The 19214-nt window shown below is 45.6% G+C and overlaps 4 protein-coding genes across 4 annotated transcripts; 3 read left to right on the top strand and 1 right to left on the bottom strand.

Annotated features, from left to right (window-relative positions):
• Window positions 1-672: 672 nt before the first annotated feature.
• On the top strand, window positions 673-2474 carry PtA15_11A159 (uncharacterized protein; the record flags this gene model as incomplete). Its single annotated transcript, XM_053161038.1, has 3 exons — window positions 673-1111; window positions 1190-1920; window positions 2013-2474. 3 exons carry the CDS (start codon window positions 673-675, stop codon window positions 2472-2474), a joined length of 1632 nt encoding a protein of 543 aa, XP_053025025.1.
• Window positions 2475-4113: 1639 nt separating this feature from the next.
• PtA15_11A158 (uncharacterized protein) lies at window positions 4114-5491 on the top strand (the record flags this gene model as incomplete). The annotated part of the gene is made up of 9 exons (XM_053161037.1): window positions 4114-4312; window positions 4389-4478; window positions 4571-4602; window positions 4670-4694; window positions 4786-4960; window positions 5044-5081; window positions 5183-5244; window positions 5315-5368; window positions 5453-5491. The coding sequence occupies 9 exons, from the start codon at window positions 4114-4116 to the stop codon at window positions 5489-5491; spliced, it is 714 nt and encodes a 237-aa protein (XP_053025024.1).
• A 38-nt stretch (window positions 5492-5529) lies between these two features.
• PtA15_11A157 (uncharacterized protein) lies at window positions 5530-7680 on the top strand (the record flags this gene model as incomplete). The annotated part of the gene is made up of 8 exons (XM_053161036.1): window positions 5530-5611; window positions 5691-5724; window positions 5798-5893; window positions 5970-6068; window positions 6153-6361; window positions 6435-6658; window positions 6735-6895; window positions 7365-7680. 8 exons carry the CDS (start codon window positions 5530-5532, stop codon window positions 7678-7680), a joined length of 1221 nt encoding a protein of 406 aa, XP_053025023.1.
• Window positions 7681-9705: 2025 nt separating this feature from the next.
• On the bottom strand, window positions 9706-10538 carry PtA15_11A156 (uncharacterized protein; the record flags this gene model as incomplete). The annotated part of the gene is made up of 5 exons (XM_053161035.1): window positions 9706-9808; window positions 9917-10017; window positions 10085-10229; window positions 10288-10374; window positions 10441-10538. 5 exons carry the CDS (start codon window positions 10536-10538, stop codon window positions 9706-9708), a joined length of 534 nt encoding a protein of 177 aa, XP_053025022.1.
• Window positions 10539-19214: the final 8676 nt, after the last annotated feature.

Genomic DNA, 19214 nt, shown 5'->3' with positions numbered 1-19214 from the left:
GGCAAGGCTGTCCGGGCCAGGTGCTGACAAGCTGGACCATTTCGACTTTGGTCGGATTCCTCTGTGTTAATGCATTGGTGCTGCAGCTTGGATTGATCCGGGTTGGCCCGATACACATTTGATGTCCTTCCACGCGTATCAGCCGGGCCAGTTGCCGTCTTCCATCGATTCCGCGCCCAAGAACATCCCGTTGCTACCCTAATTAGACGGATCCAGGAGGAATATCAGAACCTGTCCTTCTAGGAGATCACCTGCCTCGGAACTTGAAAGACCCCTACTAAGCCTCAAACCTCCACCCCTTCCAAGTCTCCCAGTCGATCATTGTATCTTGTTTCCTGTACAAAAGTCCAACAACCAATTCTTTGCGTTGATACCCCACACCTTTCTCTAGACCCTGCCCAGCTGTATCTCCTCAAATCCTAGCGCATTCCCCCTTCCTTGCCACTTCACCTTCATCCCCCTCAAAAATTCAAATTACCTCGCCACCAGCCCACAAGTTGAAGGTTTCAATCGACTCCGCACGGCTCTAACAAAAAAGAAAAACTCAGAACCTACACCCACACCTACGGAATGAATTGTTGAAGCGCGGTGTCCGTCGGAACCACGAGTCATTGATTCCATATACCCCAATCCGTCATAATAAAAGTGATACCCATTGACCCAAGCGAGTCCATGTTTCGTCGTTACCACTCGATAAACAGCGAGCTTGCCCGGCTTTTGTCCCGGAACCTCCCGGCATCCGCTCAACCGAACCCGGCCCCATCTGGCGCGGAAACTTTGACGGCGCTTGAGCAATTCGACCACCAGCAACGTGCCCAGCTCGAGCAATTCAAGCACCATCAAGCCGTCGAGCGCCAACGGGAAATCTCCCGGCAGAACCAGATGTCTACCAGGCTGGCTGCGGAATCTCCTTCCAATCCGACCCCGTCGAGGCAGAGCCAGCCGGCGCCTGCGCAAGATGTTCCGACTCACATCACCGCACAACCAAAACCCCCGGCACCTTTACCTCCAAAGACTCAACCTAGTCCTCTACCGATTCCACTCCCGGCTTCTCCAGCCGTATCTACAGTGGCCCACAGCAAGAATGTCACCTCACCAGTCTCTCCACAAGGTATGCATACTCATTCAAAATAAAATAATTCAGACAAACTGTTCAGCGATTGACTTTATCCGATGGTCTTTGCCGCAGCTACATCTCAAAGAACCGCTGGCAACTCTACTGTTCAAGCTGGAAACCTCGCCCCATCGCCAGTAGCATCTCATCTATCAACAGCACCACCAAGTGCATCCCAGGCGTCCTCGATTCCCCAGAATGTTCATCAAAACTCGTCAGCCTCACAGTCTCTCGCGCAGCCATCTGGTGTTGAGAGTTCACAAAATCAGCGACATGGGATGTCGACGGGCCAGAAGGTGCTCTTGGCAGGGGGGATCGTAAGCGCGATCTTTGTGCTTGGATACTTTGTACGCTGGTTGCAAAAGCGGCGCCACCACCAGTTGAGCAGCCCTCGTAAGGTTGACAAGCTCCACATCACAGGCCCGTTCAAAAAGTCGGAAGAAAACATGTCGGATACTGACAGCGAGCCGATCTTCGGCGGGACCGGCCACGCCAGCATCTCCTTCGACCGTCTCCAGGTGCTCAGCGAGAAGCCAGTTAACTTTCCTAGAGCCGACATCTATAATCAGCCCAACCTCCCTTACCCTCCACCAAAGTCCCCCTCCGCTTCTGCATCTTCACTCACTATCGAGCCTCCTCAATCCCAGCCCAATCCTCTCCCCAACTTGAAATTGATCTCCCCTCTCGCGCAGTTTAATGATCAAACTCCCCTGGATTATCGCTGCAAGGGGCCAGAAATGAAGGGAAAGATTTTTCTTGTTGAAAGGACGTACCAAGCTGCATTAGCTGATGAGCTCGTCCTCCATGTCAGTATTTCTTCATTTTTCTCCTGTGATGAGTGAGTGTATCGAAGAAGGCTGATTATTTTTGTTATTTTTTCCTTTCAATGTTGTTGCAGGTGGGAGATAGAATTGAGGTTGCATTTTACTACGACGACGGCTGGTGCTTAGGCCAAAACTTGGACATCGACCGTTACGAAGCGGGGCAACTGGCGAAAGGAGTATTTCCGCGAGATTGTGTGGGGGCGCAGCCGGTCGAATTCCAGAAGGGACCGGAGGCAAGCTCAGCTACGAATGAGCGGGCGAGCCACCGGACATCGTACGATGAAGCCGACGAACAGAGTCGCAAAGCCTTCCGGACAATCAGTTCGAACCCCTCCTTGAGTCCGCTCAGCTCGAGCATCTTCGAGAAGTTCCCCCTCCCTCCACGCTCGAACAACAGGCTCGAAGCCCAGCAGCGCGTCAGCAGCCTGTTCATCGGCCGCAATGCTCAGCTCTTCCTTGAGCTGGACGATGCCCTAGGCGACCCCACGTCCTCCCCACACGTCCACTTCGACAAGACTGCCGCCCATCCCAAATAAATCCACCTATGCCTTCCCTATGACCATAATCGGGCAGCTTATTCGTGATCGGACTCCTCATCATTTTTATCGTTATTCTTTGTTCATCTATCATTCCCTCCTGCCTCACTTTTTCGTTCTTCGATTTCAGATACATATTTTCTTTCGATATAGCAGTCGTCTCCTCCCAGCAATTTCTTTTCCATCGTCATCAGCAAGCCATCCCACGCAACCACGCACCCGCCCAGCAAATCAAAAATGAAACATGTCAAAAACGTCGATAAAAAATGTTGTAAATGTGTATACATTGTGATCCCATCAGTTGTTGTAAGGTCACTACTGTTCATAGTCTTAGAGGCAGAGCCAGCTCTTTTCTCATCAAACACAGTACATACTTTCACATTCACCCATACATATAACTGCCTGACAAGTTATCCATCCCGCTTGTATTCTTTATTATCCCCAAACACTGATAAATAAATCAGTGAAACAAAAACAAAAATAATTGGTAGAATGCTAAACTGGGTGCAGATAGAAACACTTGCCACTTGAGCACATAACAAGTACATATTTGCGTCATAAATGACTTACTCGCAAATAAGCCATTATGACTGGTTCAACAAGGCAACTCCGAGTTTTCTTGGGGGTAGTGCCCAGACGGCCTGATCCTCCAAACATCTTTCATAAAATTTCGCTCCACTCTCCTAACCTTGCAGATGGCCGATCGGTTTAATCCAAAGGCCACGTTTACTTGCGGGACCCGGCAAACTCCTGTGTGCCAGCAGGGGAACCAGCCATGAATATGATCAGACAAGTTGAAGCGAACAGAGAAGGTGATGATAAGGAGATTGGAAGTTCGAACTGGCTGCGGGTAAAAATGGGAAAACAGCCATCGATTTGATGGCTGGTCAGTACCGGCCACGGAGAGGAGTTAAACACTCGCCTCGATGGCCAGCATGGGCCCGACGTACTACTGTGCCCACTGTCCCGGCCATCGAGGGGTACACCTCTCGATGTCTGAGCTGCGCGGACAATTGGCAGTGGAGTGCGTTTCTCTCAATGACTGGCCAGTACCGGGCCCGGCCATCGAGGGGGGTCTGTAGCCTTCGATGGCCGGTTTGAGCCGTCTATGCGGCTTTAGTCTCTCCTACCCTGGGGGAACCGGGTGAGAAGTACGTGAGGGTCTCGGAAGACCAGTGTTGCTCATCCGTGAGTCCTGTTTTTTTCTCATTGCTTTTCTCATGTCGCCAATTGGGAAAGTGTGACTTACACACGGCCGATCGTACCTCTGGGTCTCGGGGAAAATATATCCAAGGGCCAGACATTGACTGATCAAGACCGTAGTAGCATAAAAACTTAACAGCGCTAAAGATCCTTGGGATTATCATGCAGTCTTCGGATCCATTTTCAAGTACAGCCTAGTACATGTTTACCACTACACCTGTCCTTTCCTATCTGCAAGAGTATGTATACCTGTGATCGTTAACATGAATGATAAATAGATAGACAAACATCCAAAAGCGCAGTTTCACAGACATCCCACCGGCTTAAATAAATAGAGTGTGCCTCGGACCCCACATCGCTTCCTCTCGAGTCTCGACTTCGTTGAGCCCTTCCTTCGGTGTAGGAGCTGGTAATTACTTTTATTAATCAGACCATAATGGCTTCGAAACCACTCCAGAATGATACCCAAAGCCAGTCTGGTACGAGCAAACCTTGCGACGGTTCAGCCGTAAACATAGATATTTTTCATAGCGACGAAAAAGTAAAGGATGCTTCGATAAATAGCTCAGCCGACGCATCAACCCAAGTTCACAGGAAGCTCAAGCAACGCCATATTTCGATGATTGCGATGGCGGGTAAGTGCACAGCAGCACTTATCTTGTCCGCAGTAGTCTGAGTCACTGATGGATCTCATAACCTCAATGTTTCTAGGTACGATTGGCACGGGATTATTTTTAGGAAGTGGCCAGGCGATTCGTCAAGCAGGCCCTGTTGGTACTCTTCTCGGCTATGTCCTGATGGGTAAATGGCTTCAATCTGTTTCCAACATTCTTACGAGGAAGGCCTTTATTAGCTCATTGTAACCACTATCTAACTTTATCATTGACATACAGGGGCCGTCGTGTTCAGTATGCAGGTCGCACTGGTAAGATATTTTCCAGGGCCGGATTTTTTTTGCACGCTGATTGAAAGCTATTTTCCTGTTTAATTAGGGTGAAATGGTGACAATGTTTCCAGGTAAACAATCTCAAAAATAAAAGAACTGCATATAAATCTGCAGTTCTTCCATCGAATTTGACGCTGGCATTGTTCTCGTGCATGATTGAAGTGACGGGCGCGATTCCCCATTATGCCGAACGATTCTTTGACCCTGCCATGGGTTTTGCAGGTATTAAATGTTACTTCAATTCTAGTTTCTTTTTGGCAATCACCATAAGTCTTAATATTAACAGTGCTGGTTTGATTCCTGACCTCAAATTCGACGAAGTCGGCGTGAACATGTGGTATGAGTTGTCTGTTATGTTGAATGTAGAAAGCTCGTGGATCCTGATTCTCTTCAATTGATCCTCATCTTTTCTACGTCCAGTTTAGCGAGTCCTATCTCACTTGCTGCCGAAATAACCGGTATGTTGGACTAATGAATTCATCTTGGAAATCATTCAGACCGTTCTCTCAAGTGAAATATTCTCATCTAATCTGAAGTTGAACCTCTGGTTCGTATCTAGCGGCAGCGATTGTGGTAGAGTACTGGGATGCTACGACGCCCTCCTGGGTTTATATTACAATCGTTGGTATTTAACACAATATGCTTGGATTCAGTATTTGAGCCAATCTGTTTTATACTTGGTTGTTTGCAGTTTCTGGTGACCATATGTGCAATCAACCTTACAGGCGTGAGATGGTATGGTGAAGTAAGTCCAATTGCTCATCCTCAAACAAATTTGTTAAGCCCACTAATTACTTGCCCCTGACCCGCACTTTGAACAAATATGAAGGCTGAATTCGTCTTTTGTGAGTTCGAAACATCTTCATAAAATGACGATACCGGCTCGGTCTCCTAGCAAACACCTGAATGACGTCATTCTCCTATCAAGCCGCCATTAAGTTGATGGTCATCATGATTTTGGTCATACTTGGAATTATCCTAGATTTAGGTGTGATACTTTATCAATATTGCACAAATGACCCGGTAGTCTCATTTCGCTTGGAAACCTGATTTGTTTCATTCCCTAGGCGGTGGACCAACGCACGATCGCATTGGGTTACGGTGAGGTCTAAGAAGTTACCTCCAGGTTCTGGGCAGTTTTATTCATGTTTAAGGTCTGTGTGACTCGATAAAGATATTGGCGAGATCCTGGTCCGTTTGTCCAGTTTCACGGGGTACTCGGACCGGTTGGCAGATTTCTGGGAGTTTGGACAGTGTTTATTCAAGCAGCGTATGCTATCTAGCTCACTCTTCCAGGCCATTCAAATAGAAGAATAACCCGAAGTCTTGTTATCTTCGTTTTACAGTTACAGCTACCAGGGGGTTGAGTCGGTAGCTATCATAGCTGGTGAAGCTGAGAACCCTCGCAAGACCATACCTAAGGCCATCAAGAGAGTTTTCTTTAGGTACACGCCATTCCTTGCCCGAGAGAAAGAGAATGGAAAGTCTTTTAACAATTTCCTCTGCCTCGCAAATTCTTTGTTCCCCAGGATCTTAATATTTTACATCGGTGGAGTTACTGTCGCCGGACTGCTGGTCCCTTCCAATTCTCCCCGATTAGCCTCTGTCAAAGGTCATGGAACTAGCCAGGCTTCCCCCTTTGTCATTGCAATTAACAATGGGGGTATTTCTATTTTACCTGATATCGTCAATGCGGTAATATTGCTTGCCGCTTATTCGACTGGTAACACGGGTTTGTGTGAGCTCGAGCGAGCGTGGCAAGGAGGCTCGTTGGACTTTATCTGACATCCGAGCTATCTTTTATGTCTCAGACTGCGGTAGTCGAATCCTCCATGGGCTGGCATGTCGGGGGATGGCACCTTCTGTGTTCAGCAAATGTACTAAATCAGGCCTACCTATCTTTGCGCTCATCCCACCAGCGGCTGGTGGACTCCTGGCGTTTTTGAGGCTCAACAACAGTGGTGCAACCGTCTTTCACTGGCTCACTAGAATGTCTGCCGTGACCGGACTGGTTACTTGGCTGTCTGTCTTGGTGGTAAGAAGTTCGAAATTCAGTCTACTCAGCGCATCAGCCTTCACTAATGAGGATTTATGTACCGGCGATCTTGTAGTCATACCTCCATTTTTATCAAGGAATGAAGTACCATGGTATTGACCGGAACAAGATACCCTACAAATCGCCTTTTCAACCATACCTTTCATACTTCGGCTTATGCATGATAGTCTTGGTAATCCTGTTCAGCGGATTTGAAGTTTTCCTTCAGGGTAATTGGTGGGTTTCTGGTAAGGTTCCGATCCGGACCCCGCAGATCCGGAGAAATCCGGAAACCCCGCACGCCAGATCAGGGTTCGGGATTGAGCTCAAGGGATCCGGAATCCGGTCGGATAGTGAACAGCGCTCCAAAAGCGAGATTTATGCGGGTAAACCCACCCGAAAATAAGGTCTTTTCTCGGGGAATACCCGTTAAACCCGCATGAATCGGGCACCCTACCGGGGAATCCCCGGCATACCCGATCAAATTGGTACTTTTTTTGGGAAATGCCCCTTGCTTTCAGATCCGGGAAAATCCGGCCGGATTCCGGATAAGACCAGGGTCAGGGTGCGGGATGGGTGATATCCGGCTCCGGGGCACCGGATCGGAACCTTAGTTTCTGGTCAACTTTTCCGCGCCCTCACAAAAGTGTCAGCACTCTCCTCTCACGATAACTCTTGACATCCATTCTGGTACCCATTGGCATAGGTCAACCTCCAACTTCATCACGAACTATATCACAATCGTAATATACCTTTTGTTGTTCCTTTATTGGAAACTCACAAAGCGCTGCAAGTTTGTAAGCCTCCCCGAGATGGATCTGGTAGGCAGTACGAAGGAGCTCGATCATATGGACGCATACTATAAATCACGTGAGAAATTGCCCAGAACGTGGCTGAAAAAAACTTGGGAATGGGTTTGTGATGCTTTTTCTAATGGAAGCAATAAACCAACGGTGACTGGAACTAACTATTTTCGACTGGTACATTCCGAATATTTTTTTAGCTGCTCTAAAATCGAATAATCAGGTGACAGGTAACATACCATTTGATACCCAACCCAACAATCGGAAATGTAGCCATAGGGAAAATTCATTATCAACAAAATTCTAACCATTACCTGATTACTAGAATCAAACTTGTAATCATTTCAACGTAGATTGCTTTCATTTCTGGGAACGATACATGGGTATTTTCTCTCCCTTAAACTTGAAATCCTAACAAAAACATTAAAAGTTGGCAAGAGGAAAACATGTCTGGATCCTCATTTAATCCAAAGATCTGTGACATGTATGTCAATGTACTGTTTGTTTTGATCTTGAAAAATCACCAGAAGAAAGGTAAAAAAAGTCAACAATGTCTACTTAGTGCCACTCAACTCTTATGTAAAAGGGGGGGTTCACATTTGGGACTTTGAGGCCATTTTGATCACATTTTTAATTAAAATTTTGCAATCTGTTCAGATTCTTCTGGAAACCCTAAATATTAAGTTGGAAATTTTTATGAAAATCTACTGTTAAAATTTGATAAAAATGGCCTTAAAGTTGTCTATCTGAGTCGTCCTTGAGGGGGGTTCACAGTTGAATTTTACAAAACTTTGAAGGTGAATTTAAGGCACAAACAAAATTTTAAAATTTTGGCAAGCTTTCCAGGATGCACTGTTTCTCATCAATCAGTGCAGCCTGCCAATTTTACAAGGAAATTTTCATAAACAGGTTGAAATGTGCCCCAAAGGTTTACCCTTAAAATTCAACTTCCAACTCCCAAAAGTACTGGATGGCAGAAGACCATATTTTGAAATCTGTCCCAAGTCCCCAGCACCTAAAATTTGGGCAGGGTGGCTTTTGGGAGTTGGAAGTCAAATTATTTAATATAGTCTGGGGGTTCAAATTTGAACTTTCCAAAAAATGACAGAAATAAACAAAAAATTATAACTCCTCACTGGTGTGCCCAAAGCCCACCAAAATTTCACAGTGGGAAAAGGACCTTCTGAAGAGCACATGGTGAAATGAATGGCATCAGCAGACTCCTTGAGATGAGTGTGCTAACTATAAACAGTGCCAGAGGCACTATATACTCCCACCATTTTTAGTAGCAGGAAATATGACCAAAATTCCCCGCCACCTCATTTTTTTTTTTTTGGTTGTTTAATTACTGCCTAGAATATAAAAAATTGAGACAGATTTGACACTGTGAACTTTTGGTGCCCTTTGGGGCACCTGGGCCACAGTTTTGGTAGTTTTTCTTAGGAGGAAATCCACCAAATCAGACCTGCATTAGCAAAATCCTTTCCTGGGGTTTGCTAATTCCATGCAGTTCACCATGTGCTCTTCAGAGTTTTTTATATGCCTGAAATTTTGGTGTGCTTTGGGCGCAGCAAGAAGTTACTTTTATTTTATCTTTGGCACAATTTGGGAAATTGGGGTTCCAACTCCCAAACAATTTTTATAAATTTAAATCTGACTCCCAAATTTGCCCCCGGGTCAATTTTTGGTCCTGCGGACCGGGGAGGGGCGTCAAAATTTGTTCTTCCAGAAGTCTGCTACTTTGGGGAGTTGGGAGTAAAACTGCTGGGAGTCAATTAGCTAAGCCCCCTAACATATCAACAAAAAACCATCTGTGCAAAATAAATGTAATTGCCTCTTCAACTTGCATTTAATGACAGCCAGGGTTCACTCACTACCCCTGGCACCCCCACCACTGCCGTAGCCTTTTGGAGCATCCATGGCATCAAGTAAAAGGAACTATATCCAATCTGCAACCAGTGTCTGCCTTTGGGTTGGAATAAAATGGACACTGTGATGAGCAGATGTATTTAAATGGAACCATGTTTTTATTCAAAAAGTCACGAGTTGGCCAACAGAAAATGTCTGCTTTCATTTCAGTTAAGAACATTTTCCTTAGTTAGACTGTGTACACATGAGGGTCCAGGGATGAAAAAACATAAAACATAAAGCTAATATAAACAATGAATGGGATGCTTGGAGAGTCGAGGGGTGAGTATGGGGAACAATGATGGAATGGAAGAGTAAGAATACAAAGTAGCATCATCACAGGAGCAAAAGAGATGCAGGCAACAACATAGACGTAACAAGCTTCTGAATTGAAACCGCGTTTAACGAGGCAAAGCCGGGAGTATCGGTGCCGGGTGCGCTTGAATTGGATTGCGGAGCAGGGGGCGAGTAACCTGGTGCTGCCGCTGCCTCTGGTGCTGGTGCTCCCGCTGGTGCCGAAGTAGAAGAGTTCTGAGGGGCGATGGACGGATCAACGGGAGAAGGATTGACCGCGTTGGGCCCGGGGACGGGTGCACCAGCTCCTTGGGTAACGTTGAATGGGGCCGACTGGGCCAAGATCCCAGTGTTCTGAAATCGGGGAAGCAGCATCAGTCTACTCAATTCAATTGGTACAAGGGTTTGAAAAAGAACTTACATGGCTACCTGGCGCATTAGTAGCTACGAGATTGATTTGATAGCCACCGCACGCCTTGACGGACGCAACACCACTCATGTCGTACTTGCCTTGGGCGGAAGCAACATTTTGTTTGATCATTTGGCTCATGCCGGTAGGAGAACAACTGTGTTTGTTGTTGTCAGTATTCATGAAATCACTCGAAGGGTTCATAATGCACTCACTTGGCATTGTTGTTGACCAAAACTATGTCAAATGATGCGGGGTCAGTTCCGACTGAAGTCCAAGTAACGGTGTTCGTCTGCTGCAGACTAGGATTGGTGCGAATAAATTAATTGTGTGGCCTCTTGTCGATGCAGAAAACTCGCCCGACTTACTTCCATGCCGCGCCTTCGTTGGGGCTGGTCACCTTCAAGGCCATAAACCCGCCAAAGAAAACCGGAGTTAGGCACACGAGGACGTTGGATGAAAGCATCTTGCTGGTCTAAAAATGCAAATGAAATTCCTGGCGAAGATGGGCGAGTGAAGCTTATAGTCTTCAACGAGAAAGATAATGTCAGTGTTATGCAGTGAACTTAAAGTCTTCTTATCGTTATGAACACTTACAAACAGATGATTGAGCAGGAGTTGGATGGATGAGATAGACTAAGCGGCCAGAGAGGCCATCCACTTATACCACAAAATTGCGCACCAATCACCATGCACGAGCTTTCGACCAGACTGGATTCAAAAGATGAGCCACTGATCGAATATTTGGGTAATCATGCGGTGAAGATCACCACTGCCAGTGGGCGGATCTCCATTTCCCTTCATCTCCAGAGGCAGTTCGAAGAGAGCGGGAGCTGATCATCGCCCTGCCACGCGACGCAGGCGGGAGCGAACTGAACCGGACCGGAACGGACATGGCGATGTTTCGTTGCTAGCGAACATCGTTTAACTTTCACCGCAGATGAACACTCTCATTAAGCGACCGCCAACCTTTGTCCTTCAGCAGCTCTTCCCTATTTGTTCGTGATAGAATCACGTGTAGATTGAATTGAGCAAGGCAACCTGATGAAACTCTTTGTGCGATTCAACTCGAACTTATCTCAAGTCCCTCCGAGGGGGGCCCAAAGGGCCCTCGCCGCGACCTCCGGAGGCCGAGGGACTGCGGGAAGTTCGGATTCAACTCCAACTCGACCAGATCCTACGCAATATTTTGGGATTAGGGGGTTTCAAAATTGATCCAGGAAGCGTTCCAGGTCGGAGTTTCCAGGAAAAATGAGCGACCTGGAACGCTTCCTGCGGACCTGATCTCCTTCTTCCTATGCCCTTCCAGGACATCCAGGAAAACAGGAAATCAGGAAATTAAAAGAGGACAAAAGAGGATAAATCCCACCTTTCTTCTCAAACCCCGGACCCCCGCCTTTTTTTTCGACACCCCTACATCATCTTTCCCACCACCTCACACTAACTTCGAGCGAATTTTTGTCCACCGCCCGCCATGCTAGAAAATACCTCCCACTCAACAGTAATATCAAGCAGTCAAGACTCAACCCAGAGGAGTCCCTCCCGGTCAACAGCCATATAAGGCAGTTGGCCGGGAGCAGTACCTCCCGGTCGACAACCACATACATACAAGAGTTGACCGGGAGGAACCGGGAGGAGTCCCTCCCGGTCGACAGCCATATCAAGCAGTCATCCGGGAGGGACTGGAGCAGTAGTACAGTACCTCCCGGTTGACAGCCATATAAGGCAGTCTACCGGGAGCAGTATCTCAAGGTTGACAGCCATACAAGGCAGTCAACCAGGAGCAGTACCTCCCGGCCGACAACCACATACATACAAGAGTCGACCAGGAGGAGTCCCTCCTGGCCGACAGCCATATCAAGCAGTCATCCGGGAGGGACTTCTCCCGGTCAACTGCCTTATATGGCTGTCGACAGGGAAAGTCCCTCCCGGTCGACAGCAATTAGAGTAGTCGGAATTGATGCAGTTTGAGCTAATTTGAAACTGCTGATGAAAAAAAAAATGTACAAGAAAGTCCGATGAGGTCAGATCAACTTGTGGTTGCGTGGGGGGGAAGGAGCTGGTCCTTCGGGGACCCCAAAGGCATGGGACAAAACATGTTAAAACAGATAATCATTTCCAGGTCTTGTTCTCCTGGGTTCAAATGCAGGAAGTTCCTCTTTCTGGGGGTCTCAATGTAGAACCTCCAGGAATTATTTTTTGGCTGTGTTTTGGTTTTCCTGGAGTTTGGACCTGGAACGCTTCCTGGATCAATTTTGAAGCCCCCTATTATTTATCGACATACTGTACGATCTGAGTTTAGGGAAAATTATCTTTCAACCTGATGACACCAACAAACCAAACCACACCCAATGGAAGAATGGATTTTCCTGTGGTTGAAATTGGACAGGGCTCAAATCAAGAGATAAAATCAGATGGGAAAATAGAGTAGAATGTAGCTTCAGTTTGTTGAGGAACTGCTATCGTGTCAGACGGTAGGCAGTTGGGGGAGGGGAATTTGTGAACTGAGAATGTAGAGCTGTGTATGCCCTCCAGGTGATTGGTTGAGAAAGGGAGCTGAGAAGTCTTGTAGCGTTGGGAGGGGGGGGGGGGGGGGTTTGATTTTCTGACGGCTGGAATTGCGTGTTGGCAATTTTTGTGTTGAGAGGTGGCTGGGGATACTGCTGGCGGGAATGTGATCAAAACCAGAGAACTAGATGAGATTGTTGTGCGGGAAAACAAACTTCAAAGATGTGGGATTCTGAGAATACGGGCCAGTAGTGCCAAGATCAACAAACTTAAAATTGATGGAAGACTGAAAATATATGGTTCAGTGCCAGTTGATGCTGTGGTGTGCCAAATCTGTTTCAAGAATCAAATTGCATAAAGTCATGGTTCACTGTATGAGAAGGATGAATATTCTTGGATGTATTATTGCATAATTAGATTCTACATGTCATTTAACCCCTAGTCACTCACTTGAACCACTAGGCTAGCTCCACTCAGTCAAAAGTTATTTGGGATTAAACTGTTTTTGAGAGAACATAATCAAATAATATATTGTCTTTTCCAAGAAGCTTGGACAGAATTTAAAAAAATTGTTTTTGAAAATCCCTTACAAATCACATATCTTTCATGTATACTCGGAGTTTTGATTTGACAGGTGTCAGATACAGCCCAAGGCTAAATTGAAAACCAGAGCCATCATCCTTGAGAATATGGTCTTGGAGTAGACTTCAGGAAAAACTGAGGCCATATTCCAAACCAGAGCTGCTCATTGACCCCATCCACCACGGCGCATGGTGATAGACCGCTGTCCTCTGCCCAAACGGAGGGGCCAACCAAGCACCAGACCGTTACACAACCGGCAAGGGACAAGAGGGCTCTGGGATACTCCAGCCAAAAGTTAATCTAAAAATCAAAACAAACCCATACACCAAAACAAAAAAAATTGAGAAGGTCCAACCTTCTTGGAAAAGAAAATAGAATTATATTTGGTAGTACATACAGCAGTTTCAAAAAAGAATGGCAGTTGGGTCATGGATTTTCCCCACCCAGCCAAACCCTAATGTAAAGTTATGGCCTGCCCATAACACCCGTGACATCACCTTTTCACCTACTCAGTAGCCTTAATGAGCGGATCTCAGAGGCTACTGAGTAGTTGAAAACCTGCTTCACGCTGCCTCACACAGACGCGCGGAACCTCACCCCTGTAAGCTGGCCAAGTTGCACTTGAAGACTTGTAAGACTGGTCGGCCAAGGCTACATGGGTGTAAATACATGACTACATACCATCTCAAGTCCATGCCTGAGGTTGGCCGGGCGGCGGAGGCCGGCAATTGGCCAAGGGACCTCTCCCGGCCTTGTGTGGAGTACATACATAGAAATATATGAACGGCATCAGATCTCCGTCTACCCCCGGGGTCTTTATGCCAATGGTATGTGTACAAGTCCGTCATTGTATGTGTACAAGGCATCAAATCAACTAAACCAACTACACTCGCATCAATCGAACAGACTCTCTTCTATTGGTCCTGACAATCCAACATTGTCATACCTGGTAAGAGATATTTATACAATCTGTGCAGCTTTCTAGTTTTCAAATTCCAATTTGTCAAACTAATTATAACATGGTTTTTACCCTTAATGAATTTGAATCCAGATCACAATTGATTCACGTTCTAATCATGCCCCGTAGGTGGCGTTCCGGCTTTGTCATTGCTCAAGGACCCGGTGTCCGACAACGTTCACCCTCCCCTAGTAGACTTGCAAACTCAATCTGTATGGTGGATTGCCTCTCAAATAGAAGAAACGGGGCACTCACAGTCCCACAAAATAACATGGCTGCTTCCGCTAGTGCTACGCAAGAAGAATGGGCCAATGATGATGTCTACAGAGCTGGGGAGCAATATAATCATGCTGACCAAAACACTTGTCCCTTTCAGCCAACTGGTTTTGTCTCTGAATATGCTCGGCATCGCGATCTGTTGGTGACTTCGTGGAAGCAACTCAAGAATTCTATGATGGCGGCATACTTCACTTGCCAACATCACACCAAAAACTGGACGGCCTCACAAACATATCTCCTACCCTTATCCAAATGTACATGCACCCCGGAGCTAGTAACAACCAGAAAGCTGGATTTGATTCAAACCCACGGTCAGTTCTAAGTAAAAAAAATCTGATCCCTGGCAGCTAGTTAGATGAACAGTTAGCTGATGACTGTAAAACTTGTACTTAGACCGCTTGCCTGGTCAAACCTTCACTTTTTGCAAATGTATTCCAGACCTCATACGCCTTATTCACTACAGTTACATTGCAGTCTCGCCCACAAGACCCCGCACAGCTTTTGTGATCCCAACACTACAGCTCTATCAAAGCCTCTGGCATGAATCAAGTATACCGTACACATCTTTTGTTGTTGGCTTATTGTCCCATCAAGACAAGCGCTCCATGCAGAAATTAAAAGCACGTGGACGGCGGGGGACCTCTCGCCAACTACGGCTGCCTTTTTCACAAGCTCTCAATGTTTATAACCGAATCCAGATCCTTCAAACCAAGATCCTCCACAAGACGCTAGGCCTTACAACCCAAGATGAATGGGCATCAACATACCCATCGTGCTTTGGACCCAAAGCTTGCAATGAGAAAGGATCATTGGATGAGGTCTATGCCATCATAGCAATGGACGGAAACTTCCAGCACCGGCATCATAGGTCTGCCAGTAAGGATGTGCCCACCAAGGCTGATTATCCTTCCAATTTCATTCCCCCATCCCAGATTGATGGCCACCAGCGGAATGAAGAAACAACCGCCAATAACACACAAGGATTGGAGGTATGATTCAAATTCACCATGGTGATTCAAAGCAAGTTACTGACAGCAGATATCTGATCATCTAGACATCCTGTTCAGACGCGCACAAAGCTGCCAACAATGTCTGCAATGCGTGCTCATGGGACAAGTGTGATGATACTGGGCTGTTTGGCAGTTGTTGTTGGCATGATATTCCCCTCAAGCTCAATAACATTTAACAGAGTGGTGAAAAGTGAGTGCAGTCTTTCTCATCCCCTTTCTTTTTTGTTTTTTGATGCTCACTGTCTACCGTTTTCTATATAAAGGCTGTATTATCCGGTCAGCATTATTGACAACCTGTTCACTGCATTCCCAGGAAAGAACTTTGGGTTCCTTTATGATATTGGATTTCATTTGAATGCCAATGTTTGCAAGGTTAGTCCCACCTCCTACAGCTGTGGCTACTGCTTTTCCATTTTGCTTAATTGGCATTACTCAGTGGAACCTTTTGGGAACAAACATTGGGCAGGTAAAGTTTGGGACATCTGTTTTTCATGCTTATGTTCACCAATGGGCATGCCAACTTCAATACAACCCTCGCTATAACCTTGGTTGGGGCCTCTCAGATGGTGAGGGTATGGAACACCTCTGGTCACAAATAGCCAATCTGGTAGGGCCCCTTTGCAGTGCCACCCAAGTTTGCAGACTGCAATCTATTTCCCTCCAATGTGAATACTACGGGGGAAAGCTGAAGATTAATTTGAGTGAGTTGGAATTTTGTTACCGAGCTTGTCTCATTCATATTTGATTGAAATCCTCTTGAAACCAGTGAGCTGGTTGTTACAACATCTTGAGCAGGCACTCAATTGTATTGTAGATTGTCAATCTCGCCTTGATCTCTTGTACCAGTCACCCAATCAGTACACCACAGAAAACTACACGCAAACCTTTCTTGAGGAGCAGTGGACCAAGGAGCGCAACCACTACAAAAACTGCAAGGATGACGAGGTTGATCAAGCTATTGAGCTTGGAAAACTACTATCCTTAGAGGATGAGCTCAGGACAGCCTGGTAGGGATAAAAAACCTATGTATTCCCATCTGTCAGGTACTGATTCAATTTATTAGGTCAGATATCCCCCAATCACCAGAAGATGCTATTGCTTGACTTTGATCAATTCGTGACATGATGGATAAAATTGAGGAGCACAGAGAACACCTTGGCTCATTGGAATTATTAGAAGGGGTTGCTCAGGAGCACCAGAAAGCATTCTTAAAGATATTGTAACTTGGCTCTTCTTGAAGAAAAAAGGCCGCTTGATCGGGTTCACATGGGGCGAACTTCAAAGCTGGGTGAGACAATCTTGTTTTCACTCACCAGGGGGGGTTTTGATGCACTCTCCAGAGAGTGCCATACTGTACCCTTTTTCTGTAACTGTGCTGGATGCCTTTGATGAAAGTAGTGTAAGAAGTAATGAAAAATTCTGGAACTAATCCACAAATGATCTGAAACTGATCCTGGATTCATGCATAAATTATCCAGAAATCATGCAGGAGTCAACTGGAACACAACTGGAATGCAGTTGAAACCACTAAGACACAATGGCCACAATCAAATCATAATTCCATTTGAACTGTTTATTGATTGAGATGAATTCTTGGGGTTCAATTCATATTATTTACATGCACATGAAAGTGGTCATTGTTTTCAATTTGCTAATATAACCCTCATGTGCGCGCGTAAAAGGTTGTCACAAATTTCAGTTTGGGCCTCCCACAGATCAACAACATGTACACCCCTGTTAGAATCATGTGAAAGGCCCATCTGAATTGGCATATTTCCCTAAAGAAGGCCAGTATTATCTAGAATTGAGCCAAAAAAGGATGAAAGTAGGGAGAAAATATGAGTCAAGTTAAGCTTGGAGGTTTGTGATCCCAGATTTCAGCTAGACATCCTGGCTTCTTAACATATATGAGCTTGTGAGTTGTTTTTGTGTTTTTTTGTTTTCCAATGTCTCCATGCACATGCATGTGATTTTTTTCCACTTTGCCAATGTCACCTTCGTGTACGCGCGTACATTAGGGTGACAGATCACTGGAGGGGCCTTTCACAGCTCCATTACAAGTAAAACCCGGTCAGAAAGCCATGAAAGCCCCCGCAAGTCACATTTACATTGTGTGAAACCCCTTTGACATAGAGAAATTGATCAGCAGAAATTCACCATAAATGAGTAATAATTGGGCATTGATTAACTATGATTTCATTACAGGTTGTAATTAAGTTATCATGAGAAAATTGAATGGTTCTATTCAACATTGCACAAGGTCCTGTGACAATTTGGCATCAATTCTGACACACTTCCCATTGACTTCTGAAGAATTTATCAATCATTTCCTAATCCACATCTGACTCACATCAGACCCAGCACAACATAAAATTAGACTCTGGCACTCTCTGGAGAGTGCGTCAAAGTCTCCCCTGGTGACTGGCTCTGCCTTTGTTACATCATGAGCTTATTAATTGCCACAATCAAAGGTAGACAAATGCCAAGATTAATAACTTTGAATTTGATGGAGAAACTGAAAATTATGGTTCAGAGTAGGTCCATGCCGCTCCAAAGCCTGAGTTACAACTGAACTCAAACCTTGGAGTTTGTGACATCTCACAGACATCTCATCACAACCTAGCGTGCATGCGCGCGCTAGAACAAACAGAACAGCAGAAACCAAACAAAAAGAAAAGAAAACAAGAAACCATCATAAAAGAAAACCAACCCTCCTCAACCAAACCTGTCCAACACGCGCATGCAAGAAAAAGAAAATAACAGAGTTTAAACAGAACAGAAATGTGAAGCACAAATATGAAAGGAAAAGGAAGCAAGAAGAAAGAGGGAGAAAAGAAGAGAGCCTGAAACACCTTGAGGATGTGTGCCACACCGCGCCGTTGAACCTGAGAAAGTCTTTAGGACTGGGGACTTGAGAGCTGGATGTCTTGAGTCTTGATGTCCTCCAGTGTGCGCCATGCACAACAAAACTTGCTCCCCACGCATGTACCAATCTGTCCACCACAACATGTGGTTTGGTCTCTGGGTATTCTCTGCATTAGGTTGGTGGAGGCTGGTTCTAAGTTGTGGGCAGGCCATAACTTTACATTAGGGTTTGGCTGGGTGGGGAAAATCCATGACCCAACTGCCATTCTTTTTTGAAACTGCTGTAGTATAGAATCAGGTACAAGTACATAGTTAGGGTGTATTTTATACTGGTGCACACATGTGCCCCTGTATGGTCACATGACATCATCAGTCACATGTTGGATCACACATTTGTCACATGGCTCACTAGCTAAAATCCCTCAATGGAAGCTTTCATGCAGCAAAAATCACTCACAGGAGAAGTCACACCAGCATAACTCCCTCAACTGACTTCCCTGCCAGCAAAAATACCTCACATTTACTATATAAGGAGCATGGTTTCCCTCCTCAGTTTCAGCATGCCACCCAGGCAATTGTAAATAGAACACACATCTCACTTTAAAGTTTCATGTACATACATCACCTGTGATATCAACTAGTAGTCTCACAACCATTTTGATCTTAAAAAAGTATATATCCTCCAAACTAAGAAGGAGAATCACAATCCCGTAAATACCTAAACATCCTGGAACTTCACTGATTCCTTGGAACCATCCGCTGTAGAAATTATATAAGGGTCTTGTGGTACACATTTCACTAATCTAGGTCTGATAGAGACTACTGCACAAAGTTTTCTCTGTCAAGGTTTGGCCAAAACAATAAATAAATTTTGTTGTCAGAATTCTTGTGTAGTAAAACAGAGGGGCAGGTCCTTCAAACCGCCCATAACATAAGTCTT

Source organism: Puccinia triticina, chromosome 11A, assembly GCF_026914185.1.
Source record: "Puccinia triticina chromosome 11A, complete sequence".
Classification (NCBI taxonomy): Eukaryota; Fungi; Basidiomycota; class Pucciniomycetes; order Pucciniales; family Pucciniaceae; genus Puccinia; species Puccinia triticina.
Note: the sequence above shows the minus strand (reverse complement) of the source record. Positions and strands in the feature narration are given on the sequence as shown.